The following is a 19254-nucleotide window of genomic DNA, read 5'->3' as shown; positions in this document are numbered from 1 at the left end:
AGGAAGGAAAGGGAGGAGAGAGAACTTGGAGGAAATTCTGAATTTACTTCCTTTTGTTTCCCAAACGGACTTCATTAAGAAAAGGGGATCCATCAAGCTCAGAAAGACACATATAGTTTTTTTAAAAAAACATTTTTAAAAAGAGCACTGCTATCTTGCCAGTTGCACTAGTGCAAAATTGAAAATAAAAGGAGGGAAAAATCAGGGATCAACCTTGCCCAAAACTACATCCTTAATCTATTAAATCACACGTCTACACCTCTACTCTCTCTTTCTCCCTATCATCTATCTATCTATCTATCTATCTATCTATCTATCTATCTATCTATCTATCTATCTATCTATCATCTGTATCGGTATATCTATCGGTATATCTATATCTACTGCTATCTCTATTCCTATTTCTGTCTATCTGCACATACATACATACATGGGAAAATGAAAAGCAGGAAAAGTTATATAAAGTCTTTAACTTTGGACAAGCTGTTTCATTTGAGAAAAAAAAAAAGACTGTGTTTTCTTTTTTTTTAAAGAAAAAAATGGAAGTGGGGGGAAGGAAGCTTGAAACAGCAGCCAGGAAGCAAATGCCCGGTCTCTATGGCAACTGGAGAAAATACTCCATGGCAACTACCCACTCATCTTTCCTTTATCCCTTCCGGTTGCCATGGGAACCGTGCTGACATCATCACTTATCTCTATAAACAATGACCAGGAGCGTTTAGCGAAAGGGAGGCAGATTTGGGGGAGCTGGGAAGTGGGGGGAGCAAATAAAGGATGATGTGCCCTTTGTGGGCTGGGGAGGGGGTTGAGTTGTTGGCAAAGCAACCCGAAGCAGATTTCAAAAAATAAAAAAATAAAATAAAAAAAGAATCTCCTCTTGACACTGCCCCCCCCTTCCTCCTCCCATTTCTCTCTCCAAGGCCTTTTTCCACGGAATATATTTATTTTTAAATCTCTGCACACAGTTTAAATCGGGGCAGGCCCTGGAGACTGAACCTGTGAGATTGTTCCTTAAAGGTTTTCGCCAAAGGGGGGGGGGGTTATCTATCTATCTATCTATCTATCTATCTATCTATCTATCTATCTATCTATCTATCTATCTATCTATCTCAAAATAACATCAGAAATAATACAGAGGAAGATTAGAGAGAAAGGAGGAGTGGGGAAAGAGAAAGGAAAAAAAAAAGAAAAAGATGACTTTTGATGGGTTTTTTAACATATTTTCTCTCTCTTTCTTCATTAAAATGACAGCAAAACAACCTTCTGCTCATGTTTAACCAATTTTAATCAGCACATCCATACATAAATCCTTCCTTTCTTTCCTACTTTCTATGTTTTCCTTCCTTCCTTCTCCCTTTTCTTCCTTTTTTCTAATTTACTTTTCCTTCCTTCTATCCTTCCTTCCTTCCCGATCCCTCCCTCCCTTCCTTTCTCCCTTTCCTTCTTTCTTTCCTCCCTCCCTTCTCCCTTTTCTTCCTTTCTATTCTATTCTATTCTATTCTATTCTATTCTATTCTATTCTATTCTATTCTATTCTATTCTATTCTATTCTATTCTTATTCTATTCTATTCTATTCTATTCCATTCCATTCCATTCCATTCCATTCCATTCCATTCTCTATTCTCTATTCTCTATTCTCTATTCTCTATTCTATTTTCTTCTATCCTAAAGGCCCTTTATTTCACACCGCCCCCAAATGAAAAGAAATCTTGATTGATTTATTTTAAATTTCAAAACAAAAGAAAGAACTGCAAGCGGGGGCCTCGTTTTGAGATTTATTTATTCAGGATAAATAAATAAACCTGCCAGAGAGCCAGCCACAGAAAACTTGAAAAAAAAATGTTATCCAACTCAGCCCCCCCACCCCCCAAAAAAACCCACCCTCTGCTTTTACTTACCCCCCCACCCTCAGTACCAAGGACAGCTCCGGGAGTGAGAAGGTGGGTGGGGAATAATTCATCACACAAAACTATCCCCAGCTCCACAACTTCGTAAACCCTGGGCCTGCAGAGAGAAACTTGGTCTGCCTCCTTAGAACTCCCCCTGGGAGACAGAGTGGTAGACTTCTCCTGAATAAGGGGGCTCTACTGCAGACATCTCCACCACCACCACCCCAAAAAAAGGAGCAAAAAAAAACATAGCCCCCTTTTGGCATCAATTTCTCAGAGAAGCCCACCCTCCGATACCCAAATTTCTGCAACACCAACCAACACTGGGATTTATTTTTTGCATGCGTCTCCTTTCGTCTGGATGGCGGCTCCTCCTCCTGGGGTTGTGGGGAGGAAGGGGCTGAAGATCAGAAGGTATGGATGCCCCCTTCCCTAATCCAGCTTTGCCTGCCCCCCTCCTCCTCCCCCCTGTGCAGCCCTGTGGCTCGGCCTGCCCAAGACTAAATCTGGAGATAATCCACCAAATTCCAGATCTCCTGCCGAGCGGGGAGCGAGTGCAGATTTGTAGCCGTGGTTTGTGGGGCATCTGGGTCCAGGAGTGGGGGACACAACAGCCTTCAGGGTTAGGGGCTACAGTGAGGGGGGTAATAACGGAGTAACAGAGCCGAAAGGGGCCTCAGAGGCCTTCTAGTCCAACCCCCTGCTGAAGCAGGAGATCCTATACCGGGTCAGGCCAATGGTGGTCCAATCTCTTTCTGAAAGCCTCCACTGATGGAACATCCACAACTTCTGGAGGCAAGCAGTTCCACTGGCTAATTGTTGTAACTTTCAGGAAGTGGAGGAGGAGGAGGACAGAAAGAAAAGAAGAAGGAGAAGGGAAGGAGGAGAAGGAGAAGACGGGGAGGAGATAGAGATGGAGAAGGAGGAGAAAGAGTTGAAAGAAGAGAAGGAGAAGGGGAGAGGAGGAGAAGAAGGTGGAGAAGGAAGAGGAAGAGACCTAGATACGGCATGAATAAACCAGCATTGTAGAGTTACTAGCCCGCCTTGTGCTCAATTTCATCTGGATTCTTGCTAGCATATTTTCCCATCCTCGAACTCGTCACAAGGCTTGGGCAATTCCCACCCAGCATCCTTTTCCCAGCCCAAAATAAGGGGACAAATAAGAAAAGGTTAGGAAATCTCGTGATGTCTGCAGTGGGAATCTCTGGTTGTGTGTGTTTTTTGCAAGGGGAGCAGAGAAGCCAAGGGAGGGCAGGCCCAGACGGGGGCAATGCACAGTAGAGCTTCCCGCTGCCAAGGCAGTCTACCTGAGAATGTAAGAATTGCAACCTTCCCTCTGAGGCATTTAGGAAGCCGTGGGGTGACTTGGCGCTCCTTTGCAGCCTGGTTGTTACATACATACGTACATACGTGCATATTTTATTATATATATAATAAATTATAATATATATAATATAATATATATAATAAATTATATATACATACATACATACATATATATATATTTGTCCCCTGCAATGAACTTTTGTTTTGTAAAGAATACCATCTATTTTAGTGGATCTCCATGTGTCCGAGCAGTCTACCCTCCAGATGCTGGAGAGAGAAATAAGAGTAGATAGTGGAGTTGTGCAACCCCATTTTTGAGGCCGATTTGAGAAGAACAGCGGCCTGTGCTGGGCCTCGGTGGGGCTGCCTGGGGCTTTGTCTGATTTTTCTAATTTTCCGATTTTGCAGGCAGCCTCTTCCCTGTGCCCCCCCCCCACTTCCCCCCACCAGGCAGGCCGTGGGAGGCAAATTTCACTCCCCTCCAGCTTTGGCAGGAGGCGGTGCCAGGGGGCAAGGTAAGTGCTTGCAGCTCTGCGACAGCTGGCCAAACACCTGCTCCTTTTCACCTCCCCTCCTTGGACTAATAGCTGGCAGGAAAGCGGAGGGTGCAGAAGGGAGACCTCGCCCAGGAGGGCAGGTGGGCAGTGGGGGTGGGGAGGGAGGGAGGTGCGCCTTCCCGAACACCGGAAAGAAGAGGAAAGAGAAAAGGAAAGGAAAGAAAAAGAAAGGGAACGAAAGGGAAGAGAAAGAAGGAAAGACAGAGAGAGAATGGAAGAGAGAGAAAGGGAAGGCAAAGAAGAAGGGAGGAAGGAAGGAAGGAAGGAAGGAAGGAAGGAAGGAAGGAAGGAAGGAAAGGGGTAGAAAGGAGGGGAGGGGAGGGAGAGAGAGACAGAAAGGGAAGGAAGGAAGGTGAACATGAGGAAGGAAGCAAAAAGGAAGGAGGGATAAATGGAGGGAGGAAGAGAGAAGGAAAGAAAAAAGAAGGGAAGGAGGGAGGAGGACAGAGGAGAAGGAGGGAAGAGGAGAAAGAAAGAGATGAGACATGAAGGAAGAAGGAAGGAAGGAAGGAAAGGAAGGAAGGAAGGAAGGAAGGAAGGTGAACATGGGAGGGAAGGAAGCAAAGAAGGAAGGAAGGGGATAAATGGAGGGAGGAAGGGAGGAAGGAAAAGAAGGAAGAAAGAAAGAGAGAGAGGAGGGAGGGAGGGAGGAAGGAAGGAAAAGTAGAAAAGAGAAGAAGGAGGGACAGAGGGAGAAAGGAAGAGAGATGAGACAGGAAGGAAGGCAAACATGGGAGGGAAGGAAGGAAGGAAGGAAGGAAGGAAGGAAGGAAGGAAGGAAGGAAGGAAGGAAGGAAGGAAGGAAGGAAGGAAGGAAGGAAGGAAGGAAGGAAGAGCTGTGTCCCTGGCCAAAGCCACTCCTCCCTATCCCCCAAATAATAAAGAAACAAACCCTCCACCCCTCCATCTGCAGGGTCAAACCCCTCCCTGGGACGACACGGGCCGTTTCCCCAGAATCTCTTGCCAGGATTAAACCTGGTTTGGCTGGCTCTTTCCTAAACCCAGGTCAAGGCCTCCTAGCCTCTTCCTGCTGCCCAGCCCTCCTCCCCCCGCTCCCCCCCTCTGCCAGGGCAGATGCCAGCCTCCCTCCGGGCTCTCCTGACCGCCCCGATTTCACTGAGCAGGGCCGCGGCTGATCCTCCGATTCCATAATCCTATTTACCGCCGGCTTTTCTCCTCGGTGGCCAAGGGCTTGACCGCCTCTCTCTGGTGAGTTTATCCCCCCACCCCCACCCCCACTGCAGCCCCAGCAAAGGAGGTTAAGTCAAGAATTAATGCCCTGGACAAGAAGCAAATCTGATTAGGCCTGGGAACGATCCTCCCCCTCCCCCCCACAATTCTCCTTGCAGGCTTTGCTGGGTGCGGTGAGGACTAGAAACTTGGATGACTCCTTTCAAATGAGAAAAAAAGAAATCATTTCATTTTTCTCCAAGTACTCGATTCTGCACTTGGGGTGCCGTATTCGGTGTAGAAAAGCAGCTAATCATAAACACACTTTCTACCTACGTGAAGACTTTAAAAATATATATACTCTACTCTACCTTAATCCTATTCTATTCTATTCTGTTCTACTCTACTCTATTCTTCTACTCTACTCTACCCTGAATCCTATTCTATTCTATTCTATTCTATTCTATTCTATTCTATTCTACTCTACTCTACTCTACTCTACTCTACTCTACTCTACTCTACTCTACCTTAATCCTATTCTATTCTATTCTGCTCTGCTCTGCTCTACTCTATTCTTCTACTCTACTCTACTCTACTCTACTCTGCTCTGCTCTGCTCTACCCTGAATCCTATTCTATTCTATTCTATTCTATTCTATTCTATTCTATTCTATTCTATTCTATTCTATTCTATTCTATTCTACTCTACTCTACTCTACTCTACTCTACTCTACTCTACTCTACTCTACTCTACCTTAATCCTATTCTATTCTGCTCTGCTCTGCTCTGCTCTACTCTATTCTTCTACTCTACTCTACTCTACTCTACTCTGCTCTGCTCTGCTCTGCTCTGCTCTGCTCTGCTCTACCCTGAATCCTATTCTATTCTATTCTATTCTAGACTTATCGAGAGAAAGTCATACACTGTTGACTAAATACCCCCCGTCTACTAGTAGATCCAGAAAATACTCCGAGTGAGCCCGAATGATGGCGAATTCCAAAGGAACTGCCCTTAAGCACATCCGGCCTCTCTTTTAACACTTAAATAACCTATTGGGAGATGATTTTCGGCTTGCAATCATCCAGGAGAGAAACCGGGCCTCTGCAAACAACGGAAAGAGACCGGCAAACAAGGAGAAACAAGGACTCCATGCACCATGTGTGCCCAGGCCTACCCAGATGGTGTTTGCCGCTGAAGCCATCTGCTCCAAGTTGCAACGGGCGATAAGGCCCCCTGGCTGGCACAACAGGCGGGCACGGCCCTCGGACTTACCCCTGGCAGAGTCTTCTGCTCATGCAGCGCGCTTTGGGCTTTGAGGGCTGATTCCCGGGCACAGTACGTCAGGAAGGCGCATCCTGCAGGAGGGAAAAAAACACGGGTTTCACACACGGCTCGCCAAAAACATTCCCCCCTTTTGTTGCCAAATCTGTAGGCCCTTCCCCAAATGGTCCCTTCCTGGGAAGCTCTAAATCCCTGCAGGAAAGACCCCCTAAATTGGTAGACAACAGATATTCCAAACTCAAAAATCCAAAGAGCCCGGTGTTCAGAGGCAGTCTACCTTAACGTATCACCTCTGGGATAGCCAGCACAGTTGGGCGGTTTTCTCCCCAGCTGGGCTCCAGGCTAACATCTGGCCAGTTTGGGCAGGATGACAGAAACATACTGACTTTCTGCTGCTAACTTTCTTTTTTAAAAATAAATTTTATTGAATAAATTTTAAAAACACAGTGCGACTTTCTTGGCCATCATTTTGGCCATACAAGCTGTAGTATAGAGATACACAGTTAATTTCCTTTTGCCCATATGTTATTAGTATAGTGGTAGCTGCATATTATTTCTATTTACATTTATCTACAATTATAGACATATTTACAACCGTCTTTTATACTCATCCATCGTATCATTTCATATTGGTCCGTTATATTCCATTCTCTTCGGTTTATAAAACTTTTAACTTTCATTCCTATAAAGCGTCAACCCTTTTCTTTCTTTTTCCTTGACTCTAGCCATTGATACATTTTACTACAGACTTCCTAATACTCTGTCTCACCCTTATCTTTGATTTCTAAAGTCTGTCCATCTCTGCACAGACTTAAACTTTCCCTTATTATTTCACTTTCTGTAGGGGTATCTTCATTCTTCCAGTTTTGGCCATACACCAATCTCGCCTGCTGGTATAAATGGTATCAAATTATAAGTATCTTTTTTCTAGATGTTATTCACCGCATGTCAAAATTTTAAACACGTGCCATGGGTTTGGGGATTCGGAGATCACTAAATTGGGAGGCGGGGGGGGAGGGGGGGAGAGAAAGTGATATTTTATGGGAAACAACCAGGTTTAGAAAGCTGGCTTGTTAATTTACGGGTTGAATGTTTGTACACCCAGGTATATATTTTTTCCTTCCAGCTTCGTGGAACTTAAGCCATGGTGTGTGTGTGTGTGTGTGTGTGTGTGTGTGTGTGAAGCTGTGGCACACTTGTGCCACTTTAGGACTACAAAGCCCATCCGCTTTGGCTCCATGTTCTTCTTCCTCTGGCCCAGTTTTATTTTTAAAAAAAGAGAGAGAGAAGTTTTTCCGACGTGATGTCCTCCCCATCCCAGCCGGTCTCCCTTTCTCTGCCAATCTTTAATTTTTTGTATTTATTCTCCCCCCCCCCATTTTTTTTTTCATCAGCAAAATATGCTCCATTTCTTCCCCGGTTTCGGCGCAGGGCCTATATTTAGCCTCTGCCTGTCACAACAGGCAACGAAGTGGAAAAGCTAAGCTTGTCACGCTCCAGTAGTTTGGCCTGATGGTGCCACGTCAGCCCAGCCCTGCGAGCTGCCAGTGGGAGCTTTTCTGTAAAGGGGGGTGGGTGGGGGGCTGAAAGCAGGCAAAGATGCCAGGCCCCCCCCAAAAAGAGACCCCTTCCTTACAGTCCACCCCGCTGAGTTTCTGTCTCCAAATCAATGCAGAAGGAAGAAGGGAGAAGGAAGGAGGAAGGAAGATGAAAGGAAGAAGGAAGGAAAAAGGTAGAAGACAGGAAGGATGAAAGAAAGAAAAAAGGAAGATGGGATCTGGAAGAAGACAGGAGGAAGGAAGATGGGAGAAGGAAGGAAGAGGAAGGAAGACAGAAAGAAGGAAGAAAAGAGATGGAAGGAAGATGGGAGATGGAAGAAGGAAGATCGAGGGAGGAAGGGAGAAGAAAGCAGACAGGAAGAAGGAAGGAAGAAGATGGGAGATGGAGGGAAAGAAAGAAGAAGGGAGGAGGAGGAAAGAAGAAGGAAGAAGACAGGAAGGAAGGAGAAAGGAAGAAGGATGAAGAAAGAAGAAAAGAAAGGAGGAGGAGGAGGAGAAGACAAAGAAAGAAAGAAAGAATTTGGGGGCTTCTTATGGGCTTCCTCTCCATTCCCAAATTTGGGTTGACTCTCTTTTGGTGCTGCTTGAGACCATCTCAGCCCCCAAATTCAAAAATTATTCCACATCTCAATTAAACTTCACTCATAGAACAGGAAAAGAGTCCAAAAAAAGAGCCTCTGCTTATTTCCTGTATTGCTCTTTGACATGTTTTCTAAAAGCCAAATATTGTCAAAATCCATTAAGGGAGCCAAAAGAAAATCTTTAATCCGCCCGCAAAGCCGAATCCTGGGTTTGTTTGTTTGTTTTTTTCCCTTTTCTTTATTGGATTATTGCACACTGCCCAAAGTCACTTTCCACGAGATGGGCAGCCCTCTCAAATTCATTTTAATAAATTTTAAGGAAAAAAAAAATATCCATCCCCTTCATCGCATCTTAACCAAAAGACAGGCCCTTCGCCCCGATTTTTGCTCTGGGTCGGGTGCCTTTGCACCCCAACCCTTCCAAATTTTCTTGGGGAAAATATATGTCCACTTCTTCCTTCTGTAATTTATTTCAAATTCCCCATGTTACAGAAGGACAGGTCGAAAAAAGCCTCGAAAAACCTGTTCTTGATCAATATCTTGAATTCTTTTCTCTTTGCTTCCTCCTTTTTCCTTAAGAAAAAAGTTTCTTGCAATTCTACATTTTGGCAAGCCTTCTCTAGCTGGGTTTGAACAATTCCAAACAGATCTATCTGTCTGTCTGTCTGTCTGTCTGTCTGTCTGTCTGTCTGTCTTGAATGGGCTTGGGGGCAAATCATACTGCTTTTAAGTTCCTTCTAAGTTAAGGGAAGTTTTAAATACTTTTGATCTGCTAACTCCCCCCTTGCCTAAACCTGCAGGTTACATCTACCCACTCTCTTCACTTTAAACCTCTTTTTTTTTTTTAATCCCAAACACCTCCAAAATATGTCCATCGTCCTCAACCAGTAGGTTTGAAGGACGCCAGGTTGCAGCCGCAGAATAAGGGGCCTGGCCTTAGCATTTAGTAAGGGAGGCCATTGGGTGGGATGCGGGTGGAGAGTAACAAAGCATATAAATTTAATAAATAAAATAAAATCAAGCCCACCCCCATGGGGAGAGATAAAGACCCTCCTTCCCCAACATTTGCAAGCCAAGAAATGTTTATAAATCCTCCCGAAAGCCAATTTATTTGATAGCAGGGCTCAAGCAGACTCTTGGTAAATTCAGAATAATTCTCAAGCAATGGCACCCCACAGTCTTCCTGCCACATTGGGCCAAGCCCTAAAGGGGGGCTAAAGCAAGGATTTTTTTTCTGCCCTTCTGTCTGAATTAAAAACACCTTTTCCGCCGCCCCCCAGTCTGTATTAGCACAACGTGATGTGTGCAAACTGGCCAGAATTTAAACTTTAAGCTTTTTTGCTACATACAATCTGGCATTTTGCCTCCAATTTTCCTGTGGATCCCTAAAAGCTACCAGACCTTTTTCTCCTCTTTCAGCGATCCAAACCAGCCCAGTTTGGGGCGAGGGTAGATTTTTCACCCACTCCCCCAACCAACCTGGTTAGACCGCAAATGACGAGAGTCAAACCGCATTGGCAGCCACTCGTGCCAGGCCTAAGGACTGGCACGTGCTCCAAATTGGCAGCCGGGGAGAGAGAGAGAGAGGGTGACAAAGCACAGGGTGTTTGAAAGGGGAAGGCCGCGACGCTCGAAACAAACCCGAATTAAATGCTGGTTTGAAAACCTGGTCGCCCCTAATTGCAGAGAACTTTGGAAGGTGGAAAGAAGCAGACGGAATATTTGCAGAGAAACAAAAAAAAAATTTGTGTCCCTTTGCATAATAATAATAATAATAATAATAATAATAATAATAATAATAATAATAATAATAATAATAATAATAATAATAATATTCTGGAATGCAAACGGGGCTTCTTTTCCAGGACAAAACCTTTGATCCTTTTTCACTGAGGTTTTTAATTAAATATCGATATCATTGGAGAAACACGGACGCCTTCCCTACCCCCCCCCAAATGTCACTTCATCACCCCAACTCAGCCAAATAAAGCAATCCAAATCTAAGCCTTCCTATATAAGGTGCTAACTTAGGAGCAGAGGTGGAGGAGTCCATTCTCTTGAGGACTAGTAACCTGCCAGGATGAATTTGCCCTGGAAAACTTGTGCCACAGGGGGGGAAGTTGATCCTTCCTATTCTCAGCGCTTAATCCTGAGTCACTGATGGTTTTGCCATGTGGTTGTTTTTCTTAAGATCAAAACATCCTCAGGTGTTGAAATGGGTTCTCTTCCACGGTGGGCTGCAAAATGTTGATCAGAAATTTGAGGAACAAATTAAAGTGGTCTTCCCCCCCCCCTTCCAGTAGCATTTTACACCAGTAGTAACTTTAACACCGCTGGGTGTGAAACTGCAAATGTTTGTTTGCTTATCGCCTCTTGCAAAAAATTATTAGTTTTCCATGTGTGTATGTGTGTGTGTGAACGCAGCCTCACTCCCCCCAAACACCATCCTAAAACGGTTCAAGATTTATTTCCATCCCACCAAGTTTTTTTCAGTGGCATCTCTGCAGTTTGGAAAGAATACCTTTCGCCGCCCAGAAGTGGGTGAGACCGCTCCTCCGAATCAAAACCGATCAAAAAGGCATCCAAAAAATGGATGAACTATTTGCATTTAAAAAAAAAAAAGGGAAGGGAAAAAAAACACACACACACACACATATCCCAGAATACAGATGCTAAAAACATAGGAAGTTTCTCAGGGTCTATCCAACCCTTGATGAGAGAGAGAGATCTCGGGGTCACACATCAGCCCCTCCAAGCCCTTCAAGCAGTCAAATGGCTAATCGATTCCCTGCAAAACAAGCTCAGGTTCTAGTCCTCAGTGATTCTTGTCAAAAACAACAACAACAACACACACAAACAAACAAGGGGACTGGTTGAAACTTGAACCTGCATAAAAACGTCCATCGTTCAGAGTCTGGTTCTGCAGCTGTTTTAAGAGAAATATCTCACCCACCCACCCCTCAAAAACCCCTCCTTTTGGACCCACGCTAAGAGCGGTTCTGTTTTCCTGGATTTTAAAGTGAGAATTGACTCAGCAAAAGCTGCATGACTGCTCCCCCAGCCTCTTCCTGGTCCCTTCCCAGTTCCTTTCCCAGAGCCAAAATTGTTCACAACACGGCACAGTGCACACCTGCCAGACTGCTCCATCCATCAGAGCTGGGAGCAGCCAACCTGGATCAAAACAAGCACTTCTCTCTCTCTCTCTCTCTCTCTCTCTCTCTCTCTCTCCTGTCTTGATCCCCAAAAGTTTGGGGGCAAAGGGGTGGGGTGGGAAATGGGAGAAGTCAGGGTTGCGGATTTAACCCAGATTAAAGGGAACCCAGAGTTGGGGATTAATCCTGAGGTGTCTGTTTTCTTCTTTCTTTCTTTCGGCCTCTTTTAAACTTTCCTTTAGTACAGAGTGTGGGTGTTAATTAGATTTTATTCTTAGCTGACTTGGCCCCGGGGAATTTGCCTCTTGCTTTCGCTCCTTTGCAAATCAGGGGAATGTTTACAAAGCAGTGCAGATTATCCTGGTGTTGAAGGGGAGAAAAATCCTTCCCTCCTTCCCCTCTCTCTCCCTCCTCTATTTCTTCTTTTCCTTCCTTCCTTCCTTGCTTTATTTCCTCCTTCCCTCTATTCCTCCCTTCTCTCCTCCTGTCTATTTCTTCTTTTCCTTCCTTCTTTCCTCCCTCCCTCGATTTCTTCTTTCCTTTCCTCCCTCCCTCCCTATTTCTTTTCTTCCTCCCTCCCTCTTGCCTTCCTTCCTATCCTTCTCTATTCCTTCCTTCCTATCCTTCCTTTCTCTCTTTCTATATCTTCTTTGCCTTCCTCCCTCTCTCCCTCCTGTTTCCTCTTTTCCTTCCTTCTCCCCTCCCTCCTTCCTTCCCTTCTCCCTTCCTTCCACTTTTTCTCTATTCCTCCCTCCCTCTATTTCTACTTTCCCCCCTTCTGTCTTTTTCTTTTACTCCTTTCCTTCTCTTTTCCCCCTCCCTCCTCCCTCCTTCCCTTCTCCTTTCCTCTGCTTCCTATCTTTCTCCATTCCTTCCTTGCCTCCTTTCTTCTTTTCCTTCCTTCTCCCCTCCCTCCTTCCTTCTCTCCTCCCTATCTTTCCCTATTCCTTTCTTCCTCCAGTCCTTCCTTCCTTCTCTCCCTCCCTCTTTCTTCTTTCCTTCCTTCTTTCCTCCCTCCCTCCTCCTGCCTTCCTATCCTCCTTCCCCTCTGCCTCTCTTTCTTTCTTCTTCTTCTTTTCCTTCCTTCCCTCCCTCCCTCCCTCCTCTCCTCGTCCAAATCTCCAAGTTTGAGCCGCTTCCCAAGACCCCCTGAGCGCCCACCCAGGTCTCCCCCCCCCCCTCCTCCAGAGAGCCGAGCCAAACTCACGTCCCTCTCCTGGAGTGACGCCGGGGGAGGCGAAGCTGCTCTCGGGCAGCCCCGGGGGAGCATCGGGCACGCCAGCCAAAGGCGGGCCCGGCGGCGGCGGCAGCAGCAGCAGCCGCCTCCCCTTTCGGAAGCCAAAAACCCGGCCGGGGCTGAGTCAAGCTTGGCGTCTTTCGCCCTGGAAAGCCTCGCCGGGCCAGGCGGGCTAAAAATACATCGGTTTCCTCTTTGTTCCCTCAAGAGCGCCGGCAGCCTTGCCAGACCCCCCAAACGACCCCCCCCACCCCCCGCGAGGCATTCGTGCCCCAGACTCCCGGCCGAGACAAGCCTCGGTCTAATCCCAGCTTGTTGGGATCCCCGACAAGCCACAAAGCCAACCTGGCGCCTTGCAAAAAAAAAACACGCTCCGCCGAACCGCCTTTGCGGGGGTGGGGGGTGGGGGGATCCCGCCAGCCTGCTTAATCTAGGCACCTTTTTCAACCCCCCACCCCATCCCTGCTTCTAACCCCCCCCATCGCATGCCCCCCCTCGCTTCGTGTTTGCACTTTCGTCCCCCCCTTTTGAAAGCCACATGGGGCCCTCTCGGGCTTCTGTCGTGCCCTGCGAAGGAAGGAAGGAAGGAAGGAAGGAAGGAAGGAAGGAAGGAAGGAAGGAAGAAAAAAAAGAAAGAAAGAAAGAAAGAAAGAAAGGAAGGAAGGAAGGAAGGAAGGAAGGAAGAAAGAAGGAAGGAAGGAAGGAAGGAAGGAAGGAAGGAAGGAAGGAAAGAAAGAAAGAAAGAAAGAAAGAAAGAAAGAAAGAAAGAAAAGAAAAGAAAGAAGGAGAAGGAAGGAAGGAAGGAAGGAAGGAAGGAAGAAGAAAGGTGAGGAAGGAAAGAAAGAAAGAAGGAAGAAGAAGGAAGGAAGGAAGAAGGAAGGAAAGAAGAAGGAAAGAAAGGGAGGGAGGGAGGAAGGAGGAGAGGAAAGAAGGAAGGAAGAAACGTGAGGAAGGAAAGAAAGAAGGAGAAAGAAGAAGGAAAGAAGGAAAGGAAGGAAGGAAGGAAGGAAGGAAGGAAGGAAGGAAGGAAAGAAGGAAGGAAAGAAGGGAAGGGAGGGAGGAAGGGAGGGAGGAAGGGAGGGAGGAAGGAAGGAAGGAAGGGAGGAAAGAAGGAAGGAAAGAAGGGTGGAAGGGAGGAAAGAAGGAAGGAAAGAAGGGAGGAAGGGAGGGTTGGCTTCCCTCCACTTTCTAATCCATGCAAATCTCCAGCTCCCTCCCCTGCCATCTGCTCTGCCGCCCCCTCCTCACCCCGTCGCCCGCAACCCAACCCGCATCCACGCATCGCTCGGAACCCCGGCCTCCCTCCCTGGGAAAAGCCAGGAGCCCCCTCCTCTTTGAAGGGTCTTTGGAGGGGGTTGTCGGTGCTCCGCCCGCCCCCCCCCCCCTCCAGCCCGTCTCCTCACCTTTGTGCATGCCGGTGTATTTATCTTTGATGACCGTCAATTCGTAGATTTTCCCAAATTGCTCGAAAATCGGCCTCAGGTCCTTCTCGTCCAGATTCCGAGGGATTTGTCCGATGAAAAGTTTGATGGCATCCGGTTCCTTCATTGGTCCAAACAGGCGCCGAACCGGAGCGAGCCTCAAATTCGGAATCGCCGGAGCCTCGGCCCACCCCTACCCCCCACCTCTCTCTCTCTCTCTCTCTATGTCCCCCCACCTCCGATAACAGCGGGGTTTTAATTCAGATAAAAATAAAAAGAGATAAATCGGAATAACCGGGAGAACGAAGCGGGGGGAATCACCCCACTTGGCAGCGGGAGACAAAAGGAGATGAAAGGTGGGGGGAGTGGGGGGTGTAAACGGGGGTGGGGAGGAGGGAGAAAGAGCCCTCCGGTCTGGCTTTAATGGACTGGCATGTCCGTTTTTTGTCCTTTTCCGCCCAGCCTCTTTCGATTCGGATTCCCCCCAATAAAACCACAATTCCAAAGAATTCCAAATATCAACGGAGCCCGGCTGGTTCTTGGGTCCTCCTCCTGCCTCCCTTCAAACCCGGAGTTGCACAAATAACAATCAAGCCGGCCCTTTTCTTCACGAGTTTTCTCCCCGACCCTTCATCCTGACGTTTCGGGGGGCTGCAATGGGGAGGAAGAGGAGGAGGAAGAGGAAGGAAGGGGCCTGGCGCCCTGAAATGAAGTTTTAAGCTGGATCAACTTTGGTTCGCTGGAGGCGTCGCGGTCTTTAATCCTCACCTCCGCCCGTCTCTCTCTTTCTTCTTCTTCTTCTTCTTCTTCTTCTTCTTCTTCTTCTTCTTCTTCTTCTTCTTCTTCTTCTTCTTCTTCTTCTTCTTCTTCTTCTTCTTCTTCTTCTTTTTGGGGTTGGGTTCTTCTCCGGGGTGCCCCCGCTGCCTTTCTGGGCCCCCTTCTTCTCTGGGCTTCTCCCTCCCCCAACCCTCCGGATGCTCAGGTCCGGCAGTGTGGGGCAGGTCGGAGCCTCCTCCTTCCTTTTTTCCCCCTGCCACCCAACCAAGCCAGCCTCCAACCCGTCCACCTCTTTTCCCTCGACTAATAACCGTGGCAGAGTCAGGGACCGGCCGCCAAGTGCCAACTCGGGAGAAAAACGCAAAAAGGCTGGCAGATTCCCCGCGGGGTGGGTTGGGGGCTGTTTTTCTCCTCTTCCCTGCAAGATGGGTGGGTGGGTGGGTGGGAGGGGATGAAGCTAATCCTCGATTTACCACAGTTCATTTAGTGAGTGCTCAAAAATACAACGGCGCCAGGAAAAAGGGACTTGGGAGTGACTTGAAGCATCCGTACAGTCGACGGGATCAAAATTCGGACAGGCGGCCGATGGTTCATATTTATGACGGTCGCAAAAGGGGAATCGTGAGTCCCCAGGACACTGCGTCCATCATAAATACGAGTCAGGGGCTGAGTGTTTGAATTTTGATCACGTGACCGAGGCTTGCATGCTGCAATGGTCATAAAGAGTGAAAATTGGTCATAAGAAACTTTTTCTCGGCACTTTGAACGGACACTAAACAAAGTATTGTAACTAGCAGACTATATATAGATGAACCCAATACAGAAGCCTGATGATGGCAGATGAGATTCTGCCGAAACGTTGCTACAACTTTAAAAGCACAACTATAATGACGTGGGAAAAAAAAATATATATATGCAATTTTAACACTGCAAGCTGCCCAGAGTTACCCTACAAAGCAGCAAATGAAATTGCATCAAGTAAACAGTCAATAAATAAGCTTTTACGTGGCTTTTGCAGCACAAAAGGCTAAGGCAATGTTGACGGAATGCAATTGCTTACAGGTCTTTTCAGGGCCAGAGGTGATTTGACTGCATTTTTGAAAACTTCATATCCTGGCCTGGAAATCACATCCTAAGCTAGCAAGAATTAAACAACGGGCTGTGGATTCAGACAGCCCGAGAATCTGAACCAAAAAGGTTTTTTGTTTTTGTTTAGTGATACCAGTCAAAAAGAATATATATATATATATTTCCAGCTTTGGGCAGTCATGCATACCCAAGATTGGAAGGAATAAAAACGAAACAAAACACTGTATCAAATGGTGGAAGGAAACCCACCCAAAAGGCCTTAGAAAACTCGGTTGCAGCAAACAAACAAACACAAAAAAAATACCAGCTTTGTTTCACTCATCCAGGGGCCACAAAGAAGCTTTGGAAAAGCAGCTGTGACTCTCCTTTTCTATTTATCCCCAAGGGTAGACTATCTTTGAATAGAGAAGCTCCATTGCACCATTCTGGGTGGCACAGGACTGTCAACAAATCTCTCTGGATATGTCTTTTTTATTTTAGGAACAACAACAACAAAAACCCCTCTAAACTAAACAGCCCTGATTATTCTCTGCTTCTCCGTTCAGAACCGCCGAGAATTTCCACTATTTTCCTTCCCCGGAATATATAAAACCCAAAAAAGTTTGCTTGTGGGGCGATATAAATCCCTCAATTCCAGCAAATTTCCAAGCTGCTAATTCCCACCTTCAATTCTTGGTTGGGAGAGCGGGCAACCCAAATAAACATCTTGTCTAAATCTTTTTTTTTTTCCTTCCCCATTTCGCCGAAGGGATTTATTTTTCCTGGCTCTTCAACTCCCATTTCAGAGGGAAAATGTTGGGGTCCAGTTTTGAGGAGGGGGGGGGGAAAGGAAGGGTGCCAAAAAATAACCCACCCCCCTCGAAACCCCTCCCTCTCTATTTCCCCATCTCTTCCTCTGCCTAACTTGCGTTTTCTCGGCACACTCCAGGATGCTTAAAAAACAACAACAAGAGAACTGCATTGCCACAAAATGCAAGAGAGACTGGAATAAAGATCACCCTCCCTATCCTGTAACTCCTCTTCTTAACGCCCCGGTTCCTTGAGCCAAAAGCCCAGCCTTTAAGTGGGACCAGGAAAGGGGTCAACGTATAAATTTGGGCCTGAGACACCCACAATTTATTCCAAGTGGAAAAACAACTGGGAAGGCTGGAGAAAGGTTGGTTTAATCTCAAAAGCCTTCGTGTGTGTGTGTGTGTGTGTGTGTGTGTGTGTGACCCCTCCCCTAAAGGACACAAGGAAAGGGAGGGGGTAGGAAACCCAGAGATGGAGGGGGGGCTGGAATGGAGGGGGGATTTGCCCTGGCTTTGCCCCCTTCTTTCCTCCCATCCCTCCCTCCTTCCTTCTTTCCTTCCTTCCTTTCCTTCCTTCTCCCAGTTTGGAATTTGCAGAGCGTCCCTAAGTGCCAGCGCCGCTCCTATTGTTCAGGATCTGTCCGCGGTGCTGAAACACAGCTGGCCAGACCACAATTAGAAGAAAGCTGGGGCGGAGGGGGGAGGAGGAGGAGGAGGAGGAGGAGGAAGGGGAGGGCACAGCCGCCTGCCCTCGCCTCCCCGCCTGCCAGCTACGGCCCTATAACGGAGGCCTAACGAAGGTGCAGACCCACTTCCAAGACCTCCAAGGCCTTCCCTTGAACCCCAGCGCTGCCAGCCAGCCTGGCAAAGGTGGGGGTGCATCTCTGAGCATGCACAGAGGTCTCCAAGCCTGGGGGGGGGGGGGAGAGGGAAGGCAGTCCACAAACCTTTCCCCTCCAGTCCCATCCAGACAGGACTCCCAACTTCGCAAGCGAGGAAGAGAAATCTCAACCCTGTCTGTCTATATCTATCCCCACCCCCCATGTCTCTGTTTATCTAGCTAGCAATTCTTTCTTTCTCTCTCTCCTGTCTATCTATCTAATCTAGCATCACATCCATTCCCTCTCTATCACTCTCATCCTTCTCTGTCTCTATTCTCTATCTATCTATCATTCATCTATCTATCTATCTATCTATCTATCTATCAATCTATCATATCTATCTATCTATCCATCTATCTATCTATCTATCTATCTATCTATCTATCTATCTATCTATCTATCTATCTATCTATCTATCTAATCTATCTATCTATCTATCTATCTATCTATCATCCATCCCTTCCATCACCATCTCTCCATCCATCCATATTCCCTTTCACATCTCTCTCCCTATTCTTTCTCTCTCTCCCTATCCATCTCTTCTCTATCTATCTATCTATCTATCTATCTATCTATCTATCTATCTATCTATCTATCTATCTATCTATCTATCTATCATCCAAATGGATAGCCTTTTGCTTCTGCATCCCATGCAGCCCAGGAGTGCAGCTGAGTGGTTAGAGGCCTCTGCTGTCCCCAGGGTGGCGTCTTCCATAAACCACAGCCAGGGGGTGGGGGTGGCTTTCGTCTCTTTCCACACAGGCAGCCCCGAGGTCATTTTGCCCACAGCTGAGAAATTGGGGGAATCTTCCTTCCAGATGCTCACTGGCCTCTGGTTCCCATGACCCCTGGCCAGCAGGGCCCAGGGCAAAGGATGCTGGGAGCTGTAGTCCTGCCGCTCTCCCTGGCCACTGAGCAGAGCTGAGCCCTCAGGAGGTGACCAGGCCTTGCCCGAGATCCTGCCCTGCCCTCGGCGGGCACCTGAACTCCGGCACGTGAAAGTTGGCCTGTCCCAAATTGTTGGCTAAACCTCCCGACGTTAAAAAAAAAAAGGATTCAGGTTCCAAGCCGCTGCCGGCCCTCGGTGCCTTCTTGGAAGACCGAGAGAGGCTGGCCGACTTAAATATATATTGACATCTGTCGAGAAGCGTGCCCTGTTTGTGGATATTGGAGATGGCAGGATGATTTAAGAATCGGCTCCGTTTCCACGATGACCTCATCCCTGGAGGAGATGGGAAGGGGGACACCGGCTCCTTCCCGCCTTTGTGCAAACACACACACACACACACACACACACAGAGGTGGCAAAAATATGCACACTGAGACAGCAGAGGCACACCCAGGGCCTGGTTCTCCATCCTCGCTTTGTTTCATGGAGTCAGGGTTGGGGTTTTTTCTTCTTCTTTTTTTAAGGAACAGCCCTGCCTGGACATCCAGGAGCTGAGAGGTGTGGGGTATTGTAAAATAGGAGAAGGGAAGGGAAGGGAGGAAGGGACATAAGCAGAGGAAAGAAGGAAAAGAGAAAAAAAGCAAAAAAAGAAGG

The 19254-nt window shown here is 47.1% G+C and overlaps 1 protein-coding gene across 4 annotated transcripts in view; it reads right to left on the bottom strand.

Moving 5' to 3' along the window:
* Window positions 1–14630, bottom strand: part of CELF3 (CUGBP Elav-like family member 3) — a 29283-nt gene extending 14653 nt beyond the window's left edge. For 3 of the 4 annotated variants that reach the window (XM_087943287.1, XM_087943285.1, XM_087943286.1), the window contains exons 1-2: window positions 14156–14385; window positions 6215–6297 (exon numbers count right to left, since the gene is read on the bottom strand). In XM_087943287.1, the coding sequence (XP_087799413.1) occupies window positions 6215–6297; window positions 14156–14300 (228 nt within the window). In that variant the 5' untranslated portion in view covers window positions 14301–14385. Of the gene's footprint in view, window positions 1–6214; window positions 6298–14155 lie in introns of all 4 variants that reach the window. The other variant, XR_015745318.1, reaches the window with a different exon arrangement.
* Between the last annotated feature and the right edge of the window lie 4624 nt (window positions 14631–19254).

Source organism: Notechis scutatus, chromosome 14 (genome assembly GCF_049901735.1).
Source record: "Notechis scutatus isolate UNSWTSFEM ecotype Mainland chromosome 14, rNotScu1.2, whole genome shotgun sequence".
Classification (NCBI taxonomy): domain Eukaryota; kingdom Metazoa; phylum Chordata; class Lepidosauria; order Squamata; family Elapidae; genus Notechis; species Notechis scutatus.
This window is presented reverse-complemented; position numbering and strand designations above follow the sequence as displayed.